General features: G+C 37.1%; 1 protein-coding gene and 1 non-coding gene across 2 annotated transcripts in view; one reads left to right on the forward strand and one right to left on the reverse strand.

The window, feature by feature from the left end:
* The window catches only part of LOC124622512 (fat-like cadherin-related tumor suppressor homolog), an 883388-nt gene that overhangs the window by 720819 nt on the left and 135740 nt on the right, over window positions 1-26829 (forward strand). The window contains exons 7-9 of the mRNA XM_047148232.1: window positions 11570-11671; window positions 12568-12720; window positions 23600-23813. Of these exons, the coding sequence (XP_047004188.1) occupies window positions 11570-11671; window positions 12568-12720; window positions 23600-23813 (469 nt within the window). The remainder of the gene's footprint in view (window positions 1-11569; window positions 11672-12567; window positions 12721-23599; window positions 23814-26829) is intronic.
* Window positions 3883-3956, reverse strand: Trnat-ugu. The gene has a single exon. It is a non-coding gene; the product is annotated as a tRNA-Thr (tRNA).

Consider the following 26829-nt stretch of genomic DNA (forward strand, 5'->3'; position numbering starts at 1 on the left):
AAATACACACATGGAATCGTTTTTGGAAACTAATAGATTTTTCAGAAATGAGCTTCCATTGTTTCTTCCAAGTTCTTTCCTGGATTCCAAGAGATAAGTAAAGGCTGAGATTATGATGGGTAAGTGACATTAGATGTCCAGGAGCAACATGAATGCTCATAGCTGGAGAATGGAAAACTCTAGAGGAGGCTTTTATCTAGGAGTGAATGTCAAATATCTGAAGAAGAAGAAGAAGAAGAAGAAGAAGAAGAAGAAGAAGAGAAGATTTTTTAATCAGAAGAGTAATTAAAGAGTCAAATAAATTAGACTAGCAAGGAATTGATTAATAAAGTCACCTGTGACCGAAGTCCAGAGAGAGACAAACAACACAGAGTAAATCGATAATGAAATGCTAGCAGCAGATGAAATTTGATAATCTTAGAACCTAGAAACGATACTGCCAAGCCAGAGATAAATGGTAAATGGACTTAAAATACGACTTCACATGTAACTTCTGTTCCGTGTTTCATCTGTGGTTAAGAAGATGGAAGTTTGAAGGCTAGTTAAAAATAATTGGATTTATAGTGCACCTCCAAAAATTAATTTTGTACATTTAAGGAAAAAACACTGAAATAACAGAAAAGTCCTTTTCTTGAAAGATTTTCTTAGAAATTGTGCTATTCAGTCTTAACACAACTATGTTTTTCTCACTCACCATTTTGAGATTCACAAACAATTAATGCTACACCCAACTAATTGATACTTGTTTTGACATTGTGAACTTATATGCAAATATTTCAGACATTTGGATCCATAGAATGAAATCCCCATAGAAAGATACATTCACGAGGAGTGTGACATGTTAGGAAGAGCCACATTTTCATGGAGTACACCTCATGTGAACAAAGTGCTGTGGTAAATATTATGACATTACCTGCAGGCATGAGGGCTAATGTCTAATGTCAGACATATTTGATTTTTTCTCGAAGCTCTGCAGTTTATGAAATTGTGAGGAGGTCAACCAGAGTTGTATGATGCAAGCAGGAACTGTTACAGAGACAGAGATGTCAGAAATTTCAAAATGTAAAAACTTTAGGAATAGCTGTTTTCATGAGTTGAAGAATATACCTGATTACAAACAATCAGAATCTGTCACTGTTGACATTTGGAATGTAAAAGTCTCTGGTCCGACCATATGAATTGTTCCATTCGCCACTTGCTAAGCAACAATCCACACAATCAAATTCAGTGTGTGTAGAAAGGTGTTTAAGTGGTTTCTGGATAGCTTAGCAAGTGTAGTGGATGAATTTACACGAGGGTGTGGTGAAAAGTAATGCCTCTGACTTTTCATGTGAAATCTCACAAAGCTTTTTGAATAAAACAAAATTTATCAACATTCTACATCTTTATTCTTCACGTCTACATATTTATTTCTCAACATAGTTACCCACGCAATGAGAGACCAGTTTGTTCATGCTGTCACTGTAGAATGTTTGACTTTGTTAATGCAACCACAGCCTCACCTGTGTTTGCACCCACTTGATTACTATCAAAGTGAAGTCCTCGAAAATGTTCTCTAACTTTCAGAAATGGGTGAAAAAAGGATGGGGCCAGTCTGTATGGAGGATGATTGGTGACAGTGAACCCAAGGCACTGGATTGTTGCAGATGTTGCAGCACTCGCGTGTGGTCTGGCATTGTCATGCTCAAGGGGAGGGTGCTCCAAGCATGGGAAAACTCTCAAATTTGAAACTCAGTTACGGCATGGTGCTTCTCACGCACTGACAGTTAACGTTACTCACTGCCATGTTACATACTGCAATTCAGAGCCCTCTAGCCACAAAGATCTGCAAATATGTAGACATGAAGAATAAAGTTGTAGAATGTTAATAATGTTTATTTTATTTAAAAGCTTTAAGAGTTTTCACATAAAAAAATACTTTTCAGCAAGCCCTCTTATATGTATTAAAATAAAAAAAATTCAGACTCTTCAGAGAATGCCCTCTTTGGACTTACTGCTCATTTCATATTAGTATCTGATTTGAAAATCAGTGGGGAAATGTCTTCTAGAAAGTAATCAAATGGATCTTCAGGCACTTGTAGCAAATTTAAAATCATCTGGGTACCTATTAGTGAATATCATGTCAATTAAATTACAAGGTCCTACTCAGAATCCATTTCCTAACCCACATTCTTCCATTATTATTTGGCTCATATCACTCTATCCCTTCTCTGTGTTAAAATAGCCGCAAAAACTAAACTGGCTATAACACTATTTTGTATCAGGAGCTCATTCGTACTCAGCTTTCCATGATTAACTGAGTCACATCTTTATAGATATTGCAGACGTTGCGTACTAAGGAAGATGACTGGCTGGGTCTTGTCCACAAATTTATGAAAGCTAATATGGAAGTGTGGCACTCCTTTCCAGTTGCATGCTTTGTTGGAACCTAGCTTAATAATGAGAGTCAGCAACTTAGTTTCTAATAAGAACAAACACAGGAGAAGACAGAAAGATAATAATTAATTAAATTTCATATTATAGGTTTCCACATAACCAGTAACTCCTTCTTCTGTTTGTGCCATGGGCTTGTTAGGCAGCAAAGAGTGTTTCATGCACTATTTGCATACTAGAAAATAAATGTATTTGTGAAACATTTATATATTCTTCAGCTGGTTATTAAATTAGATCCGCATGGAGAGGGGCCATGTACAGCACAGCTAGTCATGTTCTGTTAAATGGAGTCCCTATGTGCAGATCAAATGCATTGGTTCCATTCACGTGTCAACCTAATATTAACTCATACATATTCCTCTTTTCAAAAGCTTTTAAATGATTCTTCTGTTGTGTTAGCATTTTTACAGAAGGACACAAATCAAGATATTTTGCTATTGTTATTAAAGGTGTGAAGAGCTGGAATAAGGCTTACAAGAAAAGAAAAATGCTTGTGAAAGGAGTTAAACATAAAAGAATAAATCAGAGGATAATGCTTGTTTCCAGCTTGTTGTCAAGGGTGAAGACAGTCTCTTGTTCATAAGAAGAAAAAATCTTGAAAGATTATCAGCATAGTAGCTAAAGAAGGTAGTTATAATAAAGCAGACTTGTTGGAGGAAGAAGAAATAAACAGGAGGATTAGAATTCCTTGTGTGGCTTGGGAAAAAAAGGATAATATGAAACTTATGGTATACGATAAATCGACAAGAGTAGCTTGAGTATTCTGAATTACACATAAACGAAAAGAAATTAAGTGACATCACATTTTATTTTCCTTCTGTTATTTTCTGAATATTGTCTGTACTATTCTTTGCTGACTTACATTTTAAAAGTATTCTTTTATGACTTGCAAGTCACTAGTGTTTTGATCTATTCATGTCTTCGGTTTTCTCATACCTTTCTGTACAATATTAATCACATGTTGAATTCTTGTTTTCTCCAAATAAGCTGTAAGCTTACTCCATTTATTTGTACATATCACATAATGAATGACTTGTAAGTCATCAATCCCTGTGCAATCTAACTATCTGTATTTTAAAAAAATCATTATAGAAATGCTGCCTCATTGTGTGTTTGTGGATTTTGTTAGACATCACAGCCATTTGAAGATAGAAATGTAACACATTATTAAAAACTGAGATAGTTTAGACAGCTTTATGCAGATAATGCATAGATACAATAATTACAGACAAATGAAGATGCATAACAGCTTCATGAAATTTTATTTCAGGCTGTCAGGTGATGAAAAGTAACTTATTGTAAATGTTTCTTTTTTTTAACTTCTTGATACTTGAAACAGCTGTAAACATTTCAATTTTTGTAAGCACCAACCATTTTGATAATTAATTGAAACCCTCAGCTACCAACAGGTGTTGTTGATATACCTGAATGAGGGCAGCTGAAAATGTGTGCCCCGACCGGGACACGAACCCAGGATCTCCTGCTTACAAGGCAGATGCTCTATCCATCTGAGCCACCGAGGGTTTCAATTAATTATCATTTAGTCTAGAGAAGCTGCACGGTCATCAATGGTATCTGTTCTTTCGAGAACAGTTACTATCTTCATATATATACCAACCATTTTGCTTGTTCATTTCGGTCATTGTCTTAAGCTTTATTTCCATTTTGTACATACTCTTAGCAAGTTCCTCCTCTGGCCTCTCTTCTCTGATAAGTTTGTATTTGATCTTAAAAACTTCATTCATAGATTTACTATAATTCTTACCATTACATTCCATCCATGTTTTAAACATCTTGTATGAATCAAAGCACAGTGAGTGCAGTGTCTTTTATATACTTGTGTGGCATGAGTTAGTTATACAGAGAAAGCTCTGGCATGCCCGTTTAATGCATGCAGGACAAAGTGTTTGTGTCTGCTTCCAGAATAAGTATGTAAATGTATGCTGAGCAAGGTTGTGTAGTGGTCAGACTCAATAGGATGGCAGTTCAAATCTGTGTTCGGCCATCTAGAGTTAGGTTTTTCTTGGTTGCTCTAAATCACTTATGGGATATACTGGGATAATTCCTTATAAAAGTACAGGGTGAATCATAAAGGACTTTATAACTTTGGAATGATAAACAAACTTATTGATACAGCTTACGGAATTGGTAGATCTGTTGTTTTGTGGCAAGTAACCTCAAGTTAGATTTGCATAGTTCACCGGTACCCCCCCGCCCCTCTGCCATCAGGAGTGCCAGTGTAGTGAACAGTTAAAATGGCTTCTTTGACTGGTATTGTGTATCTGGATATGCTCAAAACTTTTTAATTCCACAGATCAGTGATGACAACTGAAATGGGATGGTTTACTACCAACAAGATGGCACACCGCCTCATTTAATCAGGGAAGTTCAGTATTTCCTTAACAATTGCTTCCCAGGTCAGCGAATTTGCCATGAAGGACTAGTCACATGGCCATCTTGCTCCCCAGATTTTACACCACTGGATTTTTCTCTCTGGTTTCATTAAATACCACATGTATGTTCCTCCCCTGCCAAACAATTTAACCAACCAGAAAAATCAAAACTATGCTGCTATTGCATAAGTTACACCCAATTTGCAGCACCAAGTGTAGGAAGAAACTGCTTGCTGTGGGATGTTTGCCACATTATAAATGTTAGACACATCAAATCAAAAAGACACTTGACACTTTTGTGTGAACCTTGAGGAAGTTTTTTTGCTACAAAATGAAACATCTATTGATCCTGTAAGTTATCTTAATAGTACATTTCTATGTCATTTCAAAGTTGTAAAGACCTTTTCGACTCACCCTGTATATGGATGCTTTCATTCCCCATTATTTCCCTGATGTGACTTGTGCCCTGTCTCTACTGGCATCATCATCAGTAGAATGTTAAAAGCTTAATGGTTCTTCCTTTCATGAATATGTCATATAACATATACTATGGAGCAAGAGAGAATCAACTTTAAAGATTGTGTGACTTCATCCCACAACCATTGGATTCCACTAATCACTTGGTAAATAGTATGACAGACTGTTATGGTAAAGTCTTTTGTTTTTGCTGTTAGCACTGTAGAATTAGCCTGAAGACCCTATAAGGGATTTAATTGTATAGGACAATACCATACCACATAAGATAGATTTTAAAAAGAGGGACAGTAATACATAAATAATGGAAAGGCAACCAATTACCTGTAGCGGATTGAAGTGAGGAGTGCTGTAACACATAACAGAAAGCAGCATTTACACTAGCTTTTGAGTGCTAGCTCTTTTTACAACAGTAGTACACACATTGAAACACAAAACCACACTGCAGCTAAATGTGTGATTAGCCTATGTGTGAATGTGTGTTGTAGCTAGCACTTGAAAGCTAGTATGAATACTATTTTCTGTTATGTTTTACTGTGCTCCATGCATCAATCTGCTTTCCAGGAATTTCCATTAAAATAACCAGTAAAAATGTTGAAAAGAAAACCCATGAAAAGTATTATCACTGAACAAGTGGGAAAGTGGACTGTATGGAGTGGGAAAGTGGACTGTATGGAGAAAAAATGTCAAAAGAATGCCTATTTATAAGACATGGGCGAATTATGGAGAAAATTATGCATACATGAAGTAAAGGAAGGCAATTCCATATGCCTTATCCACTTTCTTCTATTTTTATATCATGTGCTTTATTTAAACTAGCAATTTTTTTTAAAAAAAATCCCTCTCTGATTAGCTTTATTCATTTCCCCATTGCATACATCATTATATTTTTTTACATACTTCAGGCCACAAGTGTCATGCACCTTCTTTATTTTCTTATCATATGTTAACTGATGTTCCTTTCTAATTTTATACCTCATTGTAGAACACCGTCTTCCACTTATGGTGACAGAATATTGCTAACTTGAGGGTATTTGGTTCTTTAAAACCATGGAAAATGTGTTCATACATGCTACCTCACATTTTGTGTTCCACAAAGCCTATCAGAAATAATATCTTTTAAGTGGATATAACAAATGAATGTGTGACGACAATGAAAAGCAGTTAGTCTTTACACAGTCTTCATGCTGCATCATCAACAACCTGACACTGATAGTAATCTGATGAAGTTGTAACTAAAGGGTGTTTATACTACTTTACATGAGCTCATGAGCACTTGTAGTAGAGACACGGCCCACATATGAGATGGTGGCTTTTGAACTCAATGATGTGGTGATTATTCTGGATAGTATGGCTGCAAACAGTTGTTGTTGTTGTTATTGTTGTTGTTGTTGTTCATAACTGAAATGGAAAAATGTGTGCTACACTGTGGCCCATCTGCCTTGTGTTATAATCTGCAATAGTCAGTTGTACCATAACCCTTGTTAACAGCAAATTGTTGCCCATAGTAGTTGGGCCTATGCGTGAATAACATCTAGCATTATAGTGATAGATTATTGTAAATAAAGCATGCAGATTAAATGTCTCTGAATTTCTTTCTTTTATTAATGTGTACATTGACTAATTACACATCCCTGAAGGTTCTTCATCTTGGTGGGATCTACAGAACATAGTGAATGAATGATAGGATGACAGACACAGATTTCATTGTGTCAAGATCCTCATGGTACAGTTGGTGGCATGTGAAACTCTCATTGGTCGGACGACTTTAAAGATTAAATAGTGTCTGTCACATGTATTTGGAACCAAAAGTTGTAGTTGTGATGAAATCCACTGTTACCATGTGTATTGCCATCTTCCACTTGACAGTCACGCTAACATCCAGCACAAGGCTAACATCCCAGTCAAGTGATACAGTGAATGTGTATTTGCTGTGATAACAGAAGTACTTTCACCCCAGTTGGCAACCTTCTCAAATTTAATTACTCATGAGGTTGTGTGTGTGTGTGTGTGTGTGTGTGTGTGTGTGTGTGTGTGTGTGTGTGTGTGTGTGTACTTGTAATGAAAAAAGATAATTCAGCTTTACATGATCATTATTCTTCTTAAAAATTGTCATTCTGATGAGCTGGGTGAACTAAAACACAAATAGTTTTTTTTTTTTTTTTTTTTTTTTTTTTTTTTTTTTTTGTATGTGTCCATTTCATTTGTTGCTGTCTTTATAATTGTTGGTAAACTTATTCCAGAATTGTACCTACAAGTCTTTAAAGGAAAGCATCCCAAAGGATGAACCAAAAACGGTAGAAGAGGAATGGGGTAGATTCAGGGGAACAGTAGTAAGTGCAGCGGAAAGCAATATGTGGGAGGACAAGCAACCAAAAGAGATGGAATGATAAAACAAAGGATATAGTACAGAAGAAGAATAGGGCATTTAGGGTATTCAGAGACAAGAGAAGAGTATACGGCAAGAAACAAAGAAGCAAGTGGATGGAACAGTGGACCAGAATGATGGAGGAGGATAGTGAAGGTTCAAAAAAGGTGTTATATGCGATGATTAAAAGTAAGAAAAGAATGGTACAACAGATTATGCTCAGATGGTGAACAAAAGTGAGCAAGATGTAGAGAATAAGGAGGAAATCGAGAATATGTGGAAGGAGTATTTTGAAGAACTCCTGAACCCGAATGAAGACCTGGATGAGGAGGAACAAGCTGAGGAGAAAAAAAGAGGAGGAACAGCAAATAGAAAAAGACTTACATGGGGAGAAGTGGAAGAGGCATTGGGCAAGATGAAGGAAGGGCAGTCACCAGGGGGATGAGCTAAGTGTAGAGATGATGAGAGCAACAGGAGAGGTGGGGATACAATGGCTATATCAAGTAATGAAAATTGTGTGGAGACAGAAGATGGTCCCAAAAGACTGGAAGAAGCAAACAGTTGTCCCAATATTTAAAAAGGGAAATAGAAAAGAGTGCAAGAACTATTTGAGTATAACATTGATGAGTCATTGTGAAAAATTTTTGGAAACATGAATTCTGGCAAAATTAGAAGGAAGAATGAGAGAAGAGCAACATGGCTTCAGAGCAGAAAGGTCTACAGTGGAACTAATTTTGTTGTAAGACAACTGCAGGTACAGCACTATGCATATGGAATACATCTACTAATGACCTTCCTGGACATTGAAAAAGTGTATGATAGTGTATGTAGAAACAATGTGTGGAAAGCCCTGGAGAACAGAGGAGTAGCAAAACAGATTATTTGGAGGATAAGAGAAATGTACAATGGAAGTGTGAGCTGTGTGAAAGTGGGAGGAGAGAGATCAGCCTGGATTGAACAGAAGAATGGCTTGAGGCAAGGAAGTTCACTTTCATCATTACTCTTCATTGTAGTGACGGATGATATAATGAGTACAGTAGCACAAGTAATTGGTGAAAGCAAGAAGAAAGCTATGGTGTTTGTAGATGATTTGGGGGAATAAGGAGGAGGGAGTACAAGAGCAGTCGGACGTGTGGGAACGAACAGTACAGGAATATGGTATGCAATTTGGTATAAGTAAGAGTGAGATGATTATCACAGAGAAGAAGGAGAGAGGAACAACTGGAATAACGATTGGTGGGGAACGATTGAGGAGAGTGGAGAGTGGGGAGTTTCAAGTACCTAGGAAGCCTGATACAGGAAGATGCAAACAAGACAGAGAGATAAATGAGCGGGGGAGAAAAGCAGAAGCATTTCGGAAGAGTGTCAGAAATCTGATATGGAGCAAGTATGTACCCCAAATCAGTAAAAAGGTTGTATACCAGTCAACTATATCCTGATCCTGACACATGCATTAGAAACCTGCGTTATGAAAGGAAGAGAGGAAAGCAAAGTACAGGCTAGTGAGATGGAATTCTTGAGAAACAGCATTGGAGTGACAAAGATAGGCAGTTTAAGAAATGAGAGGATCAGAGAAATAATGAAGGTGGAACCATTGCAGGAGGAGACAGAGAAGTCAAGGCTGAGATGGTATGGACACATTAAGAGAATGGAGGGGAAGAGGATACCCAGGAGGATACACGAGATGGAACTGGAAGGAAAGAAACCAAGAGGAAGACCAAGATACAGATGGCTGAAAGAAGTAGAGGAATGTTTCCAGAAGAAAGGAGAAGACTGGACCAAGGTGAAGACGGAGAGATGGTGGCAAGACAGAAGACGATGGAGAGGCTTATATTCCATACAGACCCAGCCAGAGGCTGGAAACTGTCCAAGATGATGATGATGATGATGATGATGATGATGATGATGTGAGGCTAGCTCTGTAGACCACACCACCACCTCATGTATGACTTGTTTTTCATTGATCATTAATGGTTGTGATGATGATATATGGAGATTTTTGTGATTGAGTGATATGTTGAATATTTTGCACATTTCCAGTGTGGTGAATGTTGCTAATAGTCATGATAGGAAAAGTGTATAATATTCTTTATTTGGAAGTTATGTTATATTAACTCTGTAGATTGTGTGTTCTAATTTTTCACGGTTGCTTCTAAACTTAAAAATTTCATCGTCAATATAAAATGCTTTTAAACACAAAGCTGTTTATTTTTGCGCTACAGGATACACATTAAGTATATACAGGATACACATTAAGTATGAAGATCAGTGAAAAGTGCTTAAGTGTCTGACCATGACTCTTTCCCCTCTCTGCCTCCACCCCTACCCCAACATAGCTCAATTTTATTCAAATCACCTTTCACAATATTCCAAAGACATTCCACTGATACTTTTTGAGGTGTGTATCAGCATTGCATTTACTACTGCAAAATAAAATAAAAGTTGAAGAAAAAGACTACTTGAGGTTTAACATTGTGTTGAGATAATTAAAGACAAACTACAGACAGCATCTATGTTTTATGGAGCCATTCTGACACATTCCCAAAGTGATTTGGGGGAACCAAGAAAAACTCAGTCAGGCTGGCCAGATAAAGATAAAAGGACTTGAGAAACCACCTCAAAATTCCATAATATAAATATCTAATATTATGTGAAAGGTGCCCCAGTGTTGCTTGTTAATTTCCATAATGATGCAAGGTGCTTTGTAGGAGAAAACACAATTTCTTTAGCAAGAACAGTAATTTTTATTCATCCCTTCATGAAAATGAATTTTTAAAATGTATTCAATTTGTTATCTCAATCAGTTACCACTTGAAATTGAATAAAAATATTGAAGTATCATTCTGTGCACTTTTGGCAGTCAAATACAAGCAAAGGTGAATACATTTAATTTTTTGCTTTACTTTGTTATTATAGTTTGGGGTATTATAATGAATCCATATTTTATTTATTACTGATGTCAAGAACTTCAGGATGCTTATCTATATTTAAAGTAAACTAAAACCTGTAACAGCTCTTGTTTGATACATTATAGTTTCCATATGACACATGTGATGCACTTTCACAACCTGTATTACAATACATTCATCTTCCCTCAAATGTCATGCTTATTGAAAGGGGAAACACTCATAAAATTTCTAAATGTGATACCAGTAATGGCATTAGTGCTTTTTAGGAACTACTTGGTCACACTCTTTAGAGTGCTTCTTCCACAAAATACTACAGCATGGATTAGTGTTCACCATAATATTACAATCTTAATACAAATTCCAGCCATTCTCCTCAAGCACATTCTTAGAGATGTACTGTTCTCAACTTTATGTGGTAAATTATAAATAGTTTCGTCTGTTTGCTTCAAGCTACTCACTGAGACACATTATGTAATCTTTGTGGACACCAGCTTGTTTTACCAGTATGCTTCTGGAAATGACAGGCTTTTATCTGTATTTTTCAGTTAACTCCGATGAAATAATTTGCTCCTATGACTATATAGCTATATATTAAAAAAGAAAAAAACAATTTTTCTATTTCTCACCTAGAGCAAGGGTGACAGTTTATTAAAATTTAGTTCTCTGTATGGCATTCTCTTGGTGCAACTCCAGTGATTTCAGTTTTTTGTTGTAATGCATGTCATTTCCCAACATTGTTATCATTATAAACATTGCAGTTACTCATGCTCCAAACAGTGATTTTACAATGTGTGTGACTGCCATTGTTATGAAAAAAGGTCACCACTTTAATAGTGCTGACATACATACCGTGCTACAATGCTCTTAATCTGAAACTCAGATACCTGTTGAAATAAAACACATGGAGGTGGCTCTCTTGCAATTAGACTGCTGCCTTATAAAACTAAAGGATGGACATAAACCATCATATCATTCTCTTTACATCCACACAGAATGAAACTGAGGAGTTGGACGTAGCAGTTGATTCGTTTCTTGAAAATGGAACTTGGGAGACTTACGATTCCGACATCTATTTGGGAGAGCCTATGCTGAGGGTAAGGAAAGGAATGCAAGTGTGTACTGTGTGTTTGCTTTGCATGTATTGTGCATGTGAATGTTTGGAATCAACTATGAAAACCTGCTTTAGCCCTTCTGTGTGTGGTTTGTTGAAGCATGCAGAAAAAGTGGCTTTCTATATATTGGTTTGGATTTTTGTATGTAGCTTGTAATACTGGATTGTATTTAGTGCTTTGAGCTAACTTGCTTATGAGTTTGTCTTATCAGTGCTTCATGAGCTATTGTATGGCACTAGAAATATTAACCAGGATATTTGGTAGTTCTTTGTATTGCTCTAAGGATGTAGATTTTATTTTGAGAATTGTGCAATATAACCATTGAATTTTAAATTTCTTATCAAAACATTGATTACTAAATTGATGCTGAAGATATATACTGTTAAATTAATTGATGCTCAACGTTGTTCAATTATGTAGTTGTGTGTAATATTTATGCAGTAACATACCCAGAGACATTTGGTTTTGTACAACATGTATCATATGTGTCAGTAAGCAAAAGTCTTATTTGCATGCAGCTGTTGTGTTTAAAGAATGCTTTGCATAATTGTACTTCAAAAATAAAAATATGTAACTGGGAAGATGTGATATTGTGGCAAAAGCACACTTGGTTTCTATGTTTTAATCTGTAACATTTAAAACCTCCAGATTAAAATGTGCTGCTCGTAACATTTTTGTAACACAGCTCTAAACTTCCGAAAAAGAAAACTCATTCCTAACTCTTAAATAAAGCTTCAGATGACTTCAACATCAATAAAGTTTTAGAATGTGCAACATTAATATCAAAATATTTACAAAATAGTTAGTGTTGTATAAGTTGTATAAATTCTGTCATTTTAATTTCCAATTGCCCAGTATGATATTGAAATACTTCACAGGTTTTGGGATTTGATGAAGATGAAGGTCCAAATGCTGACTTGCAGTACAGCATTAAATCTGGTCGTGGTATAGGAAAATTCAAGATTCATCCCAAAACTGGTATTGTCTACTCATCACGTGATTTTCAAGCAGGCCAGGAATATGATCTGAGGGTAAGCAACAGATTATTTACCTGTCTGATCATCAGTTGTGTGTTCAATTAATATCTGAGTGTGCTACAACCTTCTGAGCAATATGTAGCTTTAACTGTATTTATACCATGCATTACACTTTGTAATACTGAGTCATGATTTACTACAAACACCTGTGTTTCCATTATGGGTCATTTGTGTACCTTTTAGTCATAAAACTGATCAGCATATTTCATAAGAGAATAACAGTCTCATAGCCTCACATGTGTGTGTGTCTAAAATTTTGTGTCAGACAACATAAAAGTTCACCACATGCAGATATATTTTTGCTACGCTTAGTGTAAGTTTAATAATTACTTTTACGCTACACTTAGTGAAAATTTAGTAATTACTTTTATTAAGAAAAGCATCTAGTTTGATATTAGCTCATTTGCAGAAAATTGCTTAAGATTTGTGTGGCTTAAATAGATATTACAAATTTCATTACAACAACAATGAAATATTAAGGTGCAATATTTACCATGAAAAGCAGCATTCTTTCAAATCCTAATTTCATAAGAGTAATTAAACTATATGTCTGTGTTTATGCTTGGAGGTTTTGAGTTAAATACACAGTTCCTTACGTCAACTTTTTTTTTTTTTTTTTTTCAATCTGGTGTAAAGCAGAAAGATTAACTTACCAAGCACCACTGTAATAATGAAGGGCTGTTAATTTTGTGTTTTGTGAGAAAGCACCAACTTCACCTAACATCCTAAGTCATTAATTAAAATCCAGATGCAGCAACATTTAAAAACATGTTTCAATATGCACTACGTGCATGGGAAAATAACAAAGTACAGATTGAAATTACATGCGAACTTTATCATCCACATTGTTATGAACTCACTTTCTGAGCTCAGAAACACACACACACACACACACACACACACACACACACACACACACACACACACAACATTCACATAAGCAAGTACACATTACACACACACATCACCGGCAGCTCAGATCAGAATGCAACTGTCATGCAGAACGGATGGGGTGGGGAAGGGAAAGGAACAGCAAGGTACACGTAGGGGCAGAGAAGAACGCTATCTGGCAGGGCACGCAGGGACTAGACTGCCAACAGGCACAGTGTCAGGAGGCCTTGGGACAGGGAGGGAGTGGGTTCGAAAAAGGAGAGGTGCAGGGAAGGGGAAAGATGGGTGGTTGCATTGGCAGAGGGTGACACACAAAGAGGGTGAAGGAACAAGATCAGAGAGGAGGTGATAAGACAGAGAAGGTGGAACCTGATGGGTGGAGGGTGTGGGGACAGTAGATTACTGTAGCTTGAGGCCAGGATAGTTTCTAGAGCGGATAATGTTAGGACAATTCCCATTTGCATAGCTCAGAAAAGCTAGTGGTGGAGGAGAAGATCCAGATGGCTCAGGTAGTGAAGCAATCATTGAAATCAAGCATGTTATGTTCAGCTGGATGTTGTGTCACAGGGAGCTCAGTTCTTGGCCACAGTTTGGCAGTGACTGTTCATACTGGTGGACAGCTGGCAGGTAGTCACACCAATATAAAAAACTGTGCAATGATTGCAGTGGAGCTGGTATTTGATATGGGTGCCTTCACAGGTGGCCCAGCCTCTGGTTAGGTAGAAAGCCTAAGCCCAAGCATATGGAATAGGAAGTGCTGGTGGGTGGATTGGGCAAATCTTGCACCTGGGTCTTCCACAGGGATATGATCCCTGTGGCAAGGTACTGGGATTGAGAGTGGCATAAAGATAGACTAGGGTGTTTTGGAGGTTGGGTAAGTGACAGAACACCACTTTTGGAGGGGTGATATAGATCTTGGGTAGGATGCCCCTCATTTCAGGGCATGATGATAATAAGTGATCAAAGCCATGAGTAGGATGTTGTTCAGCTGTTCCAGTTCCTTATGTGGACAGAGGTCTAGATGGAGCCATCTGAGTGGAGGAGATCAACATCCAGGTAGGTGGCATGCTGAGTTGAGGATGACCAGGTGAAACCAAAGGGAAAGAAGGTGTTTAGGTTGTGAAGGAATGAGGATGGGTATCTTGGTCCTGAGTCCAGATCATGAAGGTATCATCTATGAACCTCAACCAGTCTAGGGGTTTGTTATTTTGGGAGGTTAGAAAGGTCTCCTCTAGATGGCGCATAAACAGGCTGGCATTAGAGGATGCCATGGCTGTGCCTCAGATTTCTTTTGTATACCATCCCTTCAAAGGAGAAGTAGTTATTAATTGGATAGAGTTACTAGGTGTGTGAGGAATGAGGTGGTGGGTTTGGAGTCTGAAGGACATGGGGAAAGGTGGCATTCAATAGCAGTAAAATCATGGACATGAGAGATGTTGGTGTATTGGGAAGTAGTACCAATAGTGACAAGGAGCGGTTCTGGAGGTTAAAGGGGTTGGAAGGCTGGTGAAGGAAGTGGTTAATATCTTCAATATAGGAGACTAGATTAAGGGTGATTGGTTGAATGTGTTGGTCAGTGAGGGCCGAAAATCTTCCAGTGGGGGCACAATAACCAGCTACAGTTGTTGAATTTGTGGATGTTGGAGAACATGTAGAAGGTGAGTGTGCAGGGTGCCTTAGAGGGGAGTGGGAAATGGATTCAGGGAAGAGGTGCTGGGAAGGGGGTGGGATCACTCTGGCAGAGTTTACAGATGGAGGAGAGGCCTTTTGCCATGTAGTCACTGCGATTCATAACAGTGAACCTTTGTCTGCAGGTAGGATGATTGGAGCAGTATTTATTTTCAGGTTGTGTATGGCTGTCGTACCTTCTGCTGAAAGGGACCTGGGAAAGGATGATGAGGCCAAGTTGGAGGAAGGAATTCCTGGATGGTGACCAGGGGGTGGTTAGGTGGGGGGAGGGAGGATCATGTTTGGATGCTGGTATGAACTGGAAGAAGCAGGGTTCAATGTTGGAATTACCTTGGCTTTGGTTGGAGGGATTGGTGGCAAAGTGGCGTTTCTGTTGAAGGGATTGGGAAAAAGAGAGTAATTCTTTGACAAGTCCAAAGTGCATAAATTTGGGTGTAGGGCTAAAGGTGAGGTCTTTGGATAGGACTGAAACTTCTGTGGGACTAAGTGTTTTGGTGGTGTGTTGGTAGGGAGTTTTTGGGGATATATTAAATTGAAAATGTCAGCTAGATAGGGTGTGTATTGCTATGAGGGGTCAATGAGGAGGAATACTATGGGTAGTGTAATGGATAGAGGTCTTTTTGCAGTACAAAGTCTATGAGGGCCAGTGACTGGTGGAATCTGAAAAGGTGTGGATCATTGTGAAGGAAGGAGTGGGATTCAGAGAAAGGAATTTTTACATATGGCTTTATTCATAAACCTCTGAAAAATAACAGAAATCAGCCTCTAGTGGATCCCCACCTAATAAGACAAAGGGCAACTGATATGAACGGTACAACTGAAAGCACATAAAAGGAGCCAGTCAGTGCTGATGCATATACATGCATGAGTCACTGGCAGATGGCGTGGCAGAGACCATGATGCGTGGATGCCTCCACATGTGGCCTCAAGCAGCTGGCCTGTGTTGTTACAGTTGGCAGCCAATTCAGGCACACATGTGTGACAACACCACACTCACTGCAATTAACACTCACATGCATTAGTAGCAGGTTACAGCAGATAAATAAAAATATACACAAATATGTAAAAAAAGAAAAATGTGTTAAACTACATGAAAATATACACAAATGTGTACAGAAATGTGGGAGAAAAGGAATGGATGAATTATGAAAGTATGCGTGTGTTGGGATAAGGGAAGAGAGGGGAAATGGGATCAGTTAGCTTGAGGATCATAAGTTTGTGTGGCGTGGGTAGGTATGGAAAATAAAATACTAAAATCTGCCAGGATGAAGAAAAAAGTGGGATCAATAGGAATAATTATAATTATCAATGGGAAAAATTTGGGGCATTAGATGCTGCATCAACAGTCCGCGCCATTGGATAGCCATGTGTCATGTGTGGACAAGATCGATCAGAAGTGTGTGTGGCTTGGAAGGCAGTGAATAACATGGGAAAGAAGAGAAAGAATAGACACCGTGAATAGTAATGCTATAGAGTACAGTAACAAAGGAAAATATCACTATGTTGTGGGATGGGAAATAAACCATTAGGTAGAATCAAGCAATGGAAACTCCATGTTGGAATATCAACAATATGTTATGTTATTATTGTTATTATTATGTTATAGACAGTTGACGTCAGTTGTGACAATCAGCATTAGTTATTTGTAGTACAAATATGATTAACATCAGAGAAATAATGTCTAATTCACCTCCAAAGTGAGGTAAATGGCTGTTTGTTTATTTATAAAGATGGGAAAAGAAATATCCATGGCCAGCATGTGTCTACAACAGTTTGTTCAAGCTGACATGCATAAGTTGTAACTTACAGTTAAAATTTCCAGGAAATTTATGAAAAAGTTAAGATTGACAAGGAACTGTTGATTAAAGCAAAAGAAATTAAATAAATACTATTTTGTCAGAGATTAGCCTCTTGATTGAATGATATAAGTTAATGTTCAATGTTTAATACTTCGTATATGTTCAAAAAATTTGGCATTGGGTTTGTTTATGAAACAAAATTTCTGCTATCAGTCAAAATTTTATTTTTATTTGTATTTTGCACAACACATTTCAAGAAATGAATTCCATATACATTTTGTTGTTTTCATTGTGCACTGTGCACAGAAAATTGTGTGTGACGTTTAATATGTGTGAGTTTCTACACAAGTGGACCACAAGAAAACCTAAAGACAACAGAATGTAAACAAAATGTAAATAAAAAGAAAATTATGACTGGTAGCAGAAGAATTATTTCATAATAAACCTCCATTTCATAGTCACAGGCTTTCACTGATCATTTTGTTTCTAATGAACCGAACCAAAGCACTTTGTAGTGTTTACATTCAAAGTCATTAATACAGTATTTTACATTAAATTAATTAACATAAGTTTCTTGGTTACTACATTATGCATGACATTCCCTTCACAAAATAACAGCTGATCAGGGTAAAAATTTGAAATTGCCCATTATTAGTGTTGAAGAAGTTACTGACCATATCTTCCACAAGTGTGTCATTTTCAATTTTGATGTCAAGTAAGTTATTATTCTCCTTTCTGCTACTCCTCATCACCTTCATGTTTGCTCTATTTATCCTTAAGCCAGACATGTTGCCCAATCCTTTCAATAAGTCATGGAACCAAAATTTTTAGGCAATTGGTTTCAAGATGATTTTAAATGGTAGACACAACAAAACAAAAATGATTGTGATATTGAAGAAAGTCTGCATTTATTTTCACACAAAGCAGGCTCCCACACTGTTTGAATTGCATGCTTTGCTCAGTTCCACAACATTCTAAAGTATGAGATTGTATTCTGGGGTAGCACAACTGCTAGCTCAGTCATGTTCTTAACCCAAAACTGAGAGCTGTAAGAGCAATGCACCATGCTCAACAGAGAGATACCTCTTTCAAAAGTCTGACCCTCACACTCGCCTGCATTTTTATTTTAGAAACATGTATATAGGTGTAAGAGAATTTAAAATAGATAAATAAAACCTTTAATGTACATGAACATGATACCAAACAAAAGGACAAACTTAGTCTCCAATCAGTAAGGACATCAGCCTTTAAAACCTCCACTACAAATTGTGGTATACAAATGTACAATGGTTTGACACATAAAATAAAAGTTATTTCCTCATTTTCACTATTTTGCATTTCCATCACATCACCGATTCTGTTCAATGGCAGAATTTTTAGACGATGGGAAGTATAACATACTCAAATAAAAAATATTCAATAACTGAAATTGTTCCTAAAGCAAGAACTAATAAAATTAATTAATTGCACTATCACAATAAATTTTGATATTACATGTATTCATAATACTTTTTTTTCTTTCACTTCTATTGTTCCTTCTTCCATCTTCATTCTTCTCCCTATTCTTATCGTAGATTTTTTTAAAGATGTATGAACTCTATAAAGGTACCCCAATTTTTCTTCATTCTACTTTCCGTCACCAAGTACAATGTCAGAATTAGTTATCTGGTGTGTTTTTCCTTCCTGAAACTTAACTGATCTTCATTCAGCACACTGTTAGTTTTTATTTCTGTTCTTCCGTATATATTGTCAGCTGTTTACAAGCAGGAGTGAGATTAATCACCCAGTAATTTTAATACTTATCTCTGGATCCCTGATTGATAATATGACATTTCCTGGAGGTTTATTGGTGACTCCATCTTCCTTCCTTGAGCTGAGATCATTCAGTGCTGTGTCAAAATCTGACTATGTTACAGAACCACCTCTTTGTACATCAATTTTCTCCTCCTCCTCCTCCTTCTCCGCCTCCTCCTCCTCCTCCTCCTCCTTCTCCTCTTCTATCACACTTCAGGACAGTTCTTCCCCATTACACTGCTCTTCGAGGTACTTGTGCCATATTTATTCCCTTTCTTCTGCTTTTGCAGATTGGTGATTCTTTTGGAAATCATGAAATACCCTAGGAATTACATTGTACCTGGAAAAAAATCAGGAAAATTTCAGGGAATTTCAGGGGTTTTGTAAAATCTCAGGAATTATATATTTTTAACTTACCAAGGAAATTTAATTTTACTGTGTTTTATAAATCACAAATTTTAATATACGTAATATTTCAAATAGTGTTAATTATATTAATATTATTCTATATTGATTATCAATGTTTAAAACATGTCATTAACTACTGATTATTGCTAGTGTATCTCAGCTGAGAGGAAAGAAAATTGGTTATGGTGGTGTCCTCCATTCCCTTCCACTCACCATTAATTTACCAGGAGCATTTCATGACACCTTCTTCCTCCCCATACCTGGATTTCTCAGGGACTATTACCAATTCAAAATCATTTTTAATTACAAAAAGTTGTGATGAAGGTCAATACTAAGATGTGAATACTCTTAAGCTAATCCTGAAAAATGCTTCTTTTAAGATAACTAGTTGTATCCATAACATTTTACTTATATTTTGAGACAAGTTAAGTGGAGATTGTAGAGGTAGCCAAATTAATGTGTTAATCATAAAAAAGCACTCCGTCTTCAGGCCACAAGTGGCCTACCGAGACCATCCGACCGCTGTGTCATCCTCGGTGGAGGATGCGGATAGGAGGGGCGTGGGGTCAGCACACCGCTCTCCCAGTTGTTAAGATGGTATTCTTGACTGAAGCCGCTACTATTCAATTGAGTAGCTCCTCAATTGGCATCACGAGGCTGAGAGCACCCCGAAAAATGGCAACAGCGCATGGCAGCCTGGATGGTCATCCATCCAAGGGCCGACCACGCCCGACAGCGCTTAACTTCGGTGATCTCACGGGAACTGGTGTATCCACTGCAGCAAGGCTGTTGCCATGTTAATCATAATATCCGTCAATAGCTAATGCACTTTCTTCAGTGAAATTGTTGCATATTTTTCTCCCACTGTTGCTTTCATTGATCATGGAGACATTTTAACGTATGAGGTCCATTGATTCTGATTATTGTTATCCTACATTTTACATAACCCTTACATTTGTCACTGATCTTTAAAAAAACATAGTACATGCAATTCTGTGCTGCAAAAGCCTGATTACACCCTTAGAAATAATGTAGGAGGTTAAATCAGTAAATGAAACAGAATATTCTAAATTCTTAGGTGTGTGTATTGATAAGAACCTGAAGTAGAAGCTGCATGCTACAGGTCTCTCAAATGTCTAAGCTCTGTAGCTCCTGTGTCACAAATTACATCAGATGTAACTGGATAGATAAAAAAAATCTACTCACCAAGTGACGACAGGAGAACACATGTAGGAAAGGTATTACATACGCAAATTTTTGGAGCCAGTGGCTCCTTCTGGCAGAATGGTAGAAGGGGAAGGAAGAAGGGTGAAGGAAAAGGACTGGTGGGGTTTAAGAAGAGGGGTAGAGTTTGGAAAAGTCACCCAAAACCCTGGGTCAGGGGAGACTTACCAGATGGGGTGAGAAGGAACTGCCAGAAGGATGGCCTGGCTCCAAAAGCCTGCATACATAATACATTTTATAGGTGAGTAGATTTTTTATCTATCAAATTACATTATATTTAAAAATTGATTAGTTTTGATGATAAACTACACTAGGTGTCTGAGATGAAAATCTCAAAATTTGGTTAACTTTTCTGATTTATGGCATCATATTCTGAGGTAACTCAGAAGAGTGTAATAAGAATAATAATTGTTGTGTTCATTCATGAATATAATAGTAGAAGGAGAAATGACTAGCACTACCCATTACAGAAAAAAGTGAGATATTCAGCTGTAAAAATCTTTGACCTACTATCCAGTGATGTAAAGAATTGAAAGACGTAGCAAAATTAACTTCAAACACAATTGTTCATCATCATGACAAAAAATTGCAATTATGATTCCTGGAACATGCAAATAAGTAAACTAAACTCTCTACTGCAAGAGATATTGAACACTTTGTGGAAATGGTGTGAACCACAATTTGCAAAATAATGTTCTCAGTAATCAGTATTTCCTGACTTTCCTGAATTACTCAGTGTTCTCAATGCTGCAAGGATTCAAGTAATTATGCTTTCCATTTCTGTGACACAGGTTTTCTGACTACAGAATTAATTTTAAATATTTCTGGTTTGTTTGATGGTTGTGGTTCAAGTTATTATAATCCTGCTGATGTATCACCAAATGACTAAGCCTTATAATAACAGTTTAATAAACAGTTGTATTATAGGAAAATTTAACTGAAAAATTTTAAAATTATAAGGAGCTAGAATGGGTGGCCTGACTTCTAAATTATAGGGAGCTAGAACAGATGGCCTGTACTTAACTTCAGGTAACAAAATTTTGAGTAATGCCAATTGATACACTTAAAATTAGAAAAGATTTCTAAGGTTAGGGAAGTTTTATGTTCCTCCATCCGGGAGGAAAGAGTCCCTCTTAACCTATGGTCTAACTGACCTCCCCAACCAATCCCTGTTTTCTCCCTAACAAAGGAACATGACAGTTCCAAAAGTTTGGAAAATTTTATCACTTTTAGGTGTTCCTTATTGGCAGTTGTTGAAATAGCTCATTGTGAAGTTGAGTACTGGCTAGGTAATCTGTTTCAATGTGATAAATATACATACAAACTAGCTTTGTAAAATTGCTGGAAACAAAAGAATTCTTATGTGGAATAGGTTTCAAAATTTAGTTTCTCTGTTTAAAATTGTGTGGTAATGTCCTGCTTCTTCTTTAACTCACATTGTGATAGGTAGGAGAAAGTCAAGGTATTACTCAGTAGAGAGACAGTTTTGAAAGCAAAAGAGATACACAGAGAAATGAAGAGTGCAGAATGTATATATTGTGGGCTTTGAAGAAGAAAAGAAAAATATTGAAAAAGACAATATGAAGGTAAGATTGTATGGCAGAAGAAAAAGTTAAAAGGGAGATATAGAAGAAGACTATGGATTTGAAGCCAAAAGGTCCTACAGGAAAATAGTAGATATTTGGTAACCTGTTTTCGAAGAAGTTAATGTAAGCCAATGGCTGATTCTGGCATTTTACCTTACAAGAAAGTTAAATTAGTCTTCTGTTAGTACCAAGTGATATAAATTAATTGAAATTATTATGATCTGATGAGAGACCATCATCCAAAATCGTTGATTGGCACAATTATTTACAACAAGAGATTCCATCTCAGTCTGTGTAGGGGGTGAGATCAAGAGTACATGGAGGATGCAGAAGAGTGAATTATCACAAGGGAGCACTATGACAGCAATACTGTACAGTGTGTGCACAAATGCCCAGTTAATACCATATCACACCAGGCACTTCATATACACTGACAGTCAGCAGTGGCATCTTAGGTTTGAGCTTCTTAAAGGTAGAAGAGGAACTGATGCACATTGTGAACACACTCCACCTCTATTATGGTGCTAACCGCCCGAAGCCAAACACCTGCAAGATATGGTCTGTGCTTTCTTCCTCATAATAGAGAGGCATGGTGAGAATTCATTGTAATGTGGCAAGGCGGAACAACTGCATCAGTGCTCACAGCTGAAATATCTAAGTGTAACACCGGTTCACACTCTCCACTGAGTAACACCAAACCCAAGGTCTGCACTGTAAACAATTGCAGGATGGATCTTGCACAAGAGATCTCTTTGTAAAGTTAATAACAAGAATTTTGTAGAAAAACTTGTTCAAATGGACACTAAATGAAATTAGTAAATGACTATTGGATTTCTGTTTTTATGCTACAAAAATATTAAAGAAAAGTATTCAGTAACATGTATTTATGCCTCTTAAAGCATACAAATAGCTGTAAGGAACACTTTTGCTATAAGTGTATAGACAAAGCTTAATAGTGCAGAGTATTCCAACATATTCTTATGTCTCACTAATCACAGTCACATTTACAAATCTTTACCTTTGCCTTAGGTTTGATAGTTGTCTTGAGTCTCCACAGTTGTTGTCTTATATTCCAGGTTTCTTTTTTGGGTTGGTTCACATTACTTGTCCTCATTTATTGTCTTTCTTATTTTGTTTGTGTTGCTTTTTGGTGTACAATTCATATTCATTTTTATATTATGAGCTGTGGATTGTAACTTGTACAAGAGTATCTCTGTTTCTCTCCATTTAACAATTATTTCATTCTTCTTTCCTCCTGTCCAAATGGGACTGGTGGGCTAAAATCTGTAAGTCATTCTTTAACCACAGTTTATAAAATCCAAATGTATCTTTCACAAGGATCTTCTATCATTAATTTGTTGTTGCCTTTCGTTACATGTCAGTTTTTAGCAGAAAATACTGTATGATTCCTTTTACTGTCACTCTTAGACTGATCAATCTTCTGAGAGTGTTTGATGATAATTGACTTAAATTTTGTTTCAGATAAGAGCACAGGATAGTGGACAGCCACCAAGAAGTCATACAATGCGTGTTTCTGTGCTTGTGGAGCCTGTCCCTACAGAATCACCTAATGCTCCACAAATTATAAACCCTAATCAACATGTGCAAGTTACTGAGAGTGACCCGGTGGGTTTCCTTGTTGCTCTAATCCAGGCCAAGGATGAGGATGGAGACATGTTATGGTACAGCATAGAAGGTAATTGCATATATACCATTTAACATAGACATCAGGAACATCTTACCCTCTAACAGTCTCACATGTTCCAAAGGGGTATTCTGCCACCCACCCACCCTACAAAATATCGTAGCATATCCTTATGCCTCACCCACTCCCAACCTCTTGTATCATGGGTGATATCACTCTGCAAGACCTGTCCACCGCACCCATCCAGCCCAACCACCTCCAGACACCTCACAGGTATATCCTATGCTACCAGAAGCAAGGCCACATGTCAAATCAGTCATGTTATATCTACATCTACATCCATACTCCGCAAGCCACCTATAAGTGGTCTTCTTTACAGATGAACCATACATTCTTAGAATTGTCCCAATAAATCGAAGACAACCATTCGCCTTTCTTACCGAAATCCTCACATGCTTATTCCACTTCATATCACTTTGCAATGTAATGCCCAGACATTGAATGATGTGACTATGTCAAGCAGGACGTAACTGTTACTGTATCTGAACATTACCATTTGTTTTTCTTATTTTTCCAAATTAACTTACATTTTTCTATATTTAGAGCTAGCTGCAATTTGTCACACCAACTAGAAATTTCCTCTTAATTCATATTGTAACCTCTTACAGCACTCAACTTTAGCACCTTACCATACACCACAGCATCATCTGCAAACAACCATTGATTGCTGCCCAACCTGTCTGCCAAATTGTTTATGTATACAGAGAATAACAGTGGTCCTATCACATTTCCTGGGACACTCCTGACAATACCCTTGTCTCTAATGAACACTGGCCAATGAGAACAACATACTAGGTTCTATAACTTAAGAAGTCTTTGAGCCACTCACATATCTGTAAACCCATTCAACATGCTCGCACCGTCTTTGACACCCTGCAATGGGGCACTGTGTCGAACACTTTCTGGATATCTAGAAATATGGAATCTGCCTGTAGGCCTTCATCCATAGTTCACAGTATATCATGGGAAATAGGCAAGCTGAGTTTTGCACAAGCAGTGCTTTCTAAAACCATGCTGATTGTGGACATAATCTCCTTGGTCTAAAGAAAATTTATTATATTCGAACTCAGAATTGACTTCAATGACTGCTTTATAATCTGTGACATCTGGATCCTTTCCCTCAACACCCACTTCTCTCAATTACAAGGATGGGAGGTGTCTTTGTTACACATCCTTTGATCCTGGCCTCAGTGTCTGCAAAACCCTGTCCCACACCCAGCTCCACCCTTATCCTTATGATCCCAGACAAGCAGAAGAAAATGAACTTGGCAGTGACCAAATGGAGATAAGCATATATTGGTTACATTTTATGAAACTATGAGGTAATTTTACAAAATGTGACAATCCCAAGGTACTTAACAATTTCATGTCATAATCCACTAGTAATGTACTGTCTCTATGATGATGATGGAACAAACTCTTAGGGGTCATGGGTAATGGCAACTGTATTACTGTGAGGTAATAAAACTTGATTGAAACCAGGCATGTTGTAGGATACCCTCCCATGGAATGTGAGAACATATGAACTTTGCTTGCGTAATGTAACAAGTTAATTTATTATCCCCTTAGTTGCTAAAACTGTAGGTAGCTAAACATCACCAACATCAGTGTGCATCTCATGAGAGACAGAGACAGGAAAACTCCCTAATGCACTGCAAATATTGTGATATCCCATTTAAACTTCATGCACATGTGTGGTTCCAAGTAAGGGCCTCAAAAGAAGAGGATTACATTGTACACTCTTCTGTCCTTATGCTTTTCTGCCTTCAACCTTCAGAGAAAGGACTTGGTTATACCAGTAGATTAAATGAGTACTTCAACTTTTATGATATTTCTGTTGGCACTTGTTCATGTGAAGTTACAGGAGTGGAGCTATTTTATTTTGTTTGCTCTTACATATTTTGTGTTTTCATGTATGTCTGTCTTTTGCTGATCTTGTACTTTGCCTTCAGTCCTACTTTACACAACTTGCTTGTATACACCTGCTCCTGATACAATTTGATACATTTGCTATACAGTTCATGAGAGTCATCATCACAGGAACAGACTATTTATAGGTAGAGATGTTGCACTTTGGCCTTTTGTACTCTTATTCTTCTTCATAGCAAGAAAATTACACACACACACACACACACACACACACACACACACACACACACACACAGGTCTTTTCATGACCTCAGATGTATTTAAAAATCTTGATTTGTGGTACACAGAGGGTTCAATAGCTTAGCAAGCTTATTAACTCTCTCTTTCTTGCATGTGTATCTGTACTTCTTCTTAGTGATCATTTTTCAGCTGCCTGTAGCAGATATTGTTGTTTTTGTAGTGTTCAGTCCAAAGACGATTTGTGGTAACTTTCCTTGTTAGTCTAACCTAGCAACCCTTTTCATCTTTGCAAAACTTCTGTATCCTTCATCCATTTGAACCTGCTTACTGTAGTCAAACTTTTGACTCTCTCTACAATTTTTACCCCCCTGAATTTCCATCCATAATCAAATTAATGGTTCCCTGGTGGTTCAGGATGGCTGAAGTAGTGAGGATATAAAATGTAGACTGGCAGTAGCAAGGAAAGGATATCTGAAAAATAGAAATTTGTTGACTCTGAATATAAATTTAAGTTGTGGAAGTCTTTTCTGAAAAAAAAAGAAAGGCTGAGGTGCAGCCTTGTACAGATATGAAATGAAATGTGAATGATGAACAATTCAGATAAGATGAGAATACAAGCTTTTGAAATGTTACTATAAAAGGAAGCTGAAAATTCCATGGGTAGATCAAATAAGAAATGAGAAGTTACTGAATAGAATTGGGGAGAAAAGCAATTGGTGCAATAACTTGACTAAAGGAAGGGATCAGCTGATAGCATATCAACTGATTCCTTTTATTATCAAATCACCTCGTAAGTTTCTTTTCTCACCAGCTCGGTTAAGTTCAGTGATCTACACATTTAACCTTCGGCATTATTCTGTAAAAATGAATTTCAAAAGCTCTGATTCTCATCTTGTCT

This window comes from Schistocerca americana, chromosome 7, assembly GCF_021461395.2.
Source record: "Schistocerca americana isolate TAMUIC-IGC-003095 chromosome 7, iqSchAmer2.1, whole genome shotgun sequence".
In the NCBI taxonomy this organism is placed as follows: domain Eukaryota; kingdom Metazoa; phylum Arthropoda; class Insecta; order Orthoptera; family Acrididae; genus Schistocerca; species Schistocerca americana.